This window comes from Conger conger, chromosome 7 (assembly GCF_963514075.1).
Source record: "Conger conger chromosome 7, fConCon1.1, whole genome shotgun sequence".
NCBI classification, from domain to species: Eukaryota; Metazoa; Chordata; class Actinopteri; order Anguilliformes; family Congridae; genus Conger; species Conger conger.
Window position 1 is genome coordinate 62,971,242 of NC_083766.1, and position 5,000 is coordinate 62,976,241.

The 5,000-nt window shown below is 52.7% G+C and overlaps 1 protein-coding gene across 1 annotated transcript in view; it reads right to left on the minus strand.

Annotated features, from left to right (window-relative positions):
• The window catches only part of LOC133133597 (neuronal tyrosine-phosphorylated phosphoinositide-3-kinase adapter 1-like), a 19,249-nt gene that overhangs the window by 1,557 nt on the left and 12,692 nt on the right, over positions 1-5,000 (minus strand). The window contains 7 exon segments of the mRNA XM_061249698.1: positions 957-1,027; positions 1,697-1,826; positions 2,236-2,422; positions 2,424-2,746; positions 2,748-3,110; positions 3,112-3,677; positions 3,998-4,510. Of these exon segments, the coding sequence (XP_061105682.1) occupies positions 957-1,027; positions 1,697-1,826; positions 2,236-2,422; positions 2,424-2,746; positions 2,748-3,110; positions 3,112-3,677; positions 3,998-4,510 (2,153 nt within the window).

Consider the following 5,000-nt stretch of genomic DNA (forward strand, 5'->3'; position numbering starts at 1 on the left):
TGGAATCAATCTGGTTGCCCTTCTCTGAACCTTTTCTAGTGCCTCTATGTCCTTCTCATAGTGTGGCATCTGATCAAAACATTGGTGCTAGCCTTCCAAGCAGTTAAAGGGTCTTCCCCAGCTTATTTACAAAAAATCATCAGACCCTACACCCCTGCCAGACCTCTTCGTTCAGCCTCCACAGGCAGCTTGGCACCTCCCCCTCTCCGAACCTCCACCTCACGCTCACGACTACTGTCTGTTCTGGCTCCACGTTGGTGGAACAAACTCCCCGTTGAGGTCAGAACTGTAGAATCTCTCCCCACCTTCAAGCGCAAGCTGAAGACACACCTCTTCAAGCAGCACCTCTCCCCATCCCTCCCTACCTCCCTGTGAACCTTAATTGTTGTCTCTGTGACTTGCTTTGTGTATCGGTATTTTTAGCTGGCTAGGTAAGCAGTGTTTGGATAGTTAACTTTGGTGACTTTTGCTCTGTTTGTTTGTTTCTTTGTTCTCAAAAAAAAAAGGCCCTGGTCCTGGGTATGCATGGGTATGCATTTTGTTGTACGTCGCTCTGGATAAGAGCGTCTGCCAAATGCCAATAATGTAACGTAATGTAATGTAATGTAATGTCCCCAATCGGGAGAGGTGGATCCGCAGGTGGATCATTTATACGTCACAAAGTGGTTCTGGCTCAAAGAAAAGTTTGGGAGGTGGAATCTCGGTCGATTGGAATGAGCTCTCTCTCCCTCACTCTTCCAATTTCAATTCAATTTAAGCTGCTTTATTGGCACGACAGAACATTGTCTCTGATTAATTTTGGGAAAGTATATATTTTTAATTTTGTATACATTTTTCACGCTCTGTTCAAGTTCATTGAGTTCTCTCTCTCTCGCTCTCTCTCTCCCTCCCTCCCTCCCTGCATCTCTCTCTCTCTCTCTCTCTCTCTCTCTCTCTCTCTTAACTGGGGGACTTACCTGGCTCATTACTGCCCCCGGGGGCAGGCTGCACTGCCGGTGCACAAAACAGCCCTGCTTCACCCCCGGCTCTGTAACACACAAACACACAAAAAACCCTGCTTCAGTAACACACAAACACACAAAAAACCCTGCTTCAGTAACACACAAACACACAAAAAACCCTGCTTCAGTAATGCACAAACACACAAAAAACCCTGCTTCAGTAATGCACAAACACACAAAAAACCCTGCTTCAGTAATGCACAAACACACAAAAAACCCTGCTTCAGTAACACACAAACACACTAAAAACCCTGCTTCAGTAATGCACAAACACACAAAAAACCCTGCTTCAGTAACACACAAACACACAAAAAACCCTGCTTCAGTAATGCACAAACACACTAAAAACCCTGATTCAGCCGGGCTCTGTAACACACAAACAGAAACAGAGAACTATTGAATACACCAGTGAGCCATCAACATGCAGGTCTACTTCCCACAACATAAAACCATCGACACGCAGGTCTACTGCCCACAACATAAAACCATCGACATGCAGGTCTACTGCCCACAACATAAAACCATCGACATGCAGGTCTACTGCCCACACCAGTGAACTCCGGACACATACAAGCCTATTGCCAAACAGTATTGTGCATGAGACTTTAATATTTGGTGTGAGACAGAATTGAGTGAGATGTCAGTCATACATATACAGGATTCAGCAGTCCTGAATATACACTGAGTGTCCCTACCTCCGCTCTGAGGGAATGCTGGGATGGACTGGCAGCCCTGCCCCGGAACCCCGCCCTCTCCACCCCTGGCCCCTCCCACCCTGCCACAGCGCACGGGGATGCCAGAATGAGCCACATGCTGCTCCTCCTTCTGTGGCCAGGAGAGGGCGCCTGTGCTCCCATTCCACACACAGCTCCTCTCTCCTGTTCAGAGAGCGAGAGAGGGAGCGAGAGAGGGGGAGGGAGCGAGGGAGAGAGAGAGGGGGAAATAATGGTAATAATAATAACAATAACAATAATAATAATAATAAAGATAATAATAAAGATAATAATAATTATTATAATAATAATAACAATAACAATAACAATAAGAATGATAACGATAACGATCATGATAATAATAATAATAATTATTATTATTATTATAATAATAATAACAATAACAATAACAATAATAATAAAGATAACAATAACAATAACAACAATAACAATAATAACGATAATAATAATAATAATGATAATACTCACGCTCAGGCTCCAGGCTGTGGCTGAAGGAGTGCTTGCGGCCCCCCCAGGGAGCCCCTGAGGCCCCCGTCCCGCGGCAGGCTGCCCCCGGCCCTCTGCAGGTCCCCCCCCGCGCCCCGGGGGCTGTCGTAGGAGGGGGGGCGCCCCCGGGACGTCCACAGCAGGGGGCTGTCCCAGCCCGAGGCCGGCGGGGGGGGCTTGTAGGCGGGCAGCCCCGGGGGGGGGGGGCGCGGGGGAACGCTGGAGGAGGACGTGGGGCCGCGAGGAAGAGCAGGAGGAGGAGGAAGAGTTAGGGGGCGGGGCTTGAGGAGGGGCGGAGCTCGTGCTCATTTGGGTGGGGGTGGGGGTTGTTTGGGAGGAGGCTGGAGTCTGTGCTCTCTCTCTCTCCCTCTCTCTCTCCCTCTCCCTCTCTCTCTCTCTCTCTCGTTTGTCGGGCTGGAGCAGGAAGGTGACGGCCTTGCCCTCCTTGGCCGGGGCGGGAGAGGGGGAGGGGGGCAGCTTCATGCTGTGGGAGGTGGGCAGCTCCCTCTCCGCCTCGGGCCGGCGGGTACTGGCGGTGCTGGTGGTAGTGGGACGGGTGGAGGTGCTGATGGGCGTAGTGGGAGGAGGCAGAGGAGGATGAGGAGGAAGGCGGGAGGGGGGTGGAGTGGCTCCGGGCTCTGAGTCCAGGGGCGGGGCTCAAAAACCCCTCCTTCCCCCCGCCCCCAAGCTTGTCCGGCGCCTCCTTGTGGCCAGAGTGGGGGATGGGCAGTTTGGAGGAGGGGGGCGGGCCCGGGGCGGGGCTTCCTGCGGAGGCCAGGCCAATGGGGGCCTGGATGCTGACGGTGCCCAGTTTTGGGGGCGGGGGCTTGTTCTGGGGCCCCGCCCCGCTGGAGGACGCGGCAGGCTGGGGGAGGGCCAGGAGGGGGGGGCCGGTGCTGGAGCAGGTTGGGGAAGGGGGCGGGGATCTTGTTTTTGTTGTTGCCGGGCGACGGGCCCGTTTGGGGGTGGGGCTTGTTGTTGTTGCCGGGCAGGAGGAAGGGGGTGGGGGCTCGGGGGGGTTGGGGGCTGGACGAGAGGGGGAGGGATGGGGGCGGGACAGGGGTGGAGGCGTGAGAGAGGGAGGCCGTGGATTTGGGTTTGTGGGCGGCGCTCGGGGCAGGTGAGGTGTGGACTGAGGGTTTGGGTTTGCCCGGTCTGTGGTGGGGGTGGCTGGGGCGGTTCTGGTGCGAGTACTTCATCTCCTCGTAGATCGCCTCGCCCTGGTCTGAGTCTGAGTCCGGCGTGGGGGGGTGGGGGGTGGCATTTTGGGCGTCGCGTGTGAACACCTGTCCCACCATCTCGATATAGACCGGCTCCTCGTCCCCCTGCGAGGGGCGGGGCAAGGGCGTGGCCGGGGGCGGGGCTCGGGGGAGGGGCGGGTCCAGGGACAGCTGGGTGTGGGGGCTCCTCCTCGGCTTTAGGGGCGGGGCTTTCCTCCCAGGCCCCTCCCCCGAGTCTGAGAGACACAGGGTCAAACACAGCAGAGTCAATGACAGCAGAGTCAAACACAGCAGAGTCAATGACAACAGAGTCAATGACAACAGAGTCAAACACAGCAGAGTCAATGACAGCAGAGTCAAACACAGCTGAGTCAAACACAGCAAGTCAAAGACAGCAGAGTCAAACACAGCAGAGTCAATAACAACAGAGTCAAACACAGCAGAGTCAATGACAACAGAGTCAAACACAGCAGAGTCAATGACAACAGAGTCAAACACAGCAGAGTCAATGACAACAGAGTCAAACACAGCAGAGTCAATGACAACAGAGTCAAACACAGCAGAGTCAATGACAGCAGAGTCAAACACAGCAGAGTCAAACACAGCAAGTCAAAGACAGCAGAGTCAAACACAGCAGAGTCAATGACAACAGAGTCAAACACAGCAGAGTCAATGACAACAGAGTCAAACACAGCAGAGTCAATGACAGCAGAGTCAAACACAGCTGAGTCAAACACAGCAGAGTCAATGACAACAGAGTCAAACACAGCAGAGTCAATGACAGCAGAGTCAAACACAGCAGAGTCAATGACAGCAGAGTCAAACACAGCTGAGTCAATGACAGCAGAGTCAAACACGGCAGAGTCAATGACAACAGAGTCAAACACAGCAGAGTCAATGACAGCAGAGTCAAACACAGCTGAGTCAATGACAGCAGAGTCAAACACGGCAGAGTCAATGACAACAGAGTCAAACACAGCAGAGTCAATGACAGCAGAGTCAAACACGGCAGAGTCAATGACAACAGAGTCAAACACAGCAGAGTCAATGACAGCAGAGTCAAACACAGCTGAGTCAATGACAGCAGAGTCAAACACGGCAGAGTCAATGACAACAGAGTCAAACACGGCAGAGTCAATGACAACAGAGTCAAACACAGCAGAGTCAATGACAACAGAGTCAAACACAGCAGAGTCAATGACAACAGAGTCAAACACAGCAGAGTCAATGACTTACAATTGATTAGACTAATTGGGAGCAACGGGTCCGGCTCAAAGGCCCAACTGCTGCTCTGATCTCATCATGGCTACACTGGGGCTTGAACCACCAGCCTTCTGGGTCCCAGTCATGCACCTTATCCACATGACTATGGGCTGGAACATTCTCTCATTTATTTAAACCAGGGGGGCCCGATCATGTCTCATGGGGGGCCGGATGTATGCAGGCTTTCACTCAACCAATCGCTACACCTGCTGATTTCACTAATTAGGTCCCTCCTCTCTGGTTGAAGGTGTGTCAATTAGTGATGAGATTGTGGTAGTTCATAGCCTCTGCAGAAG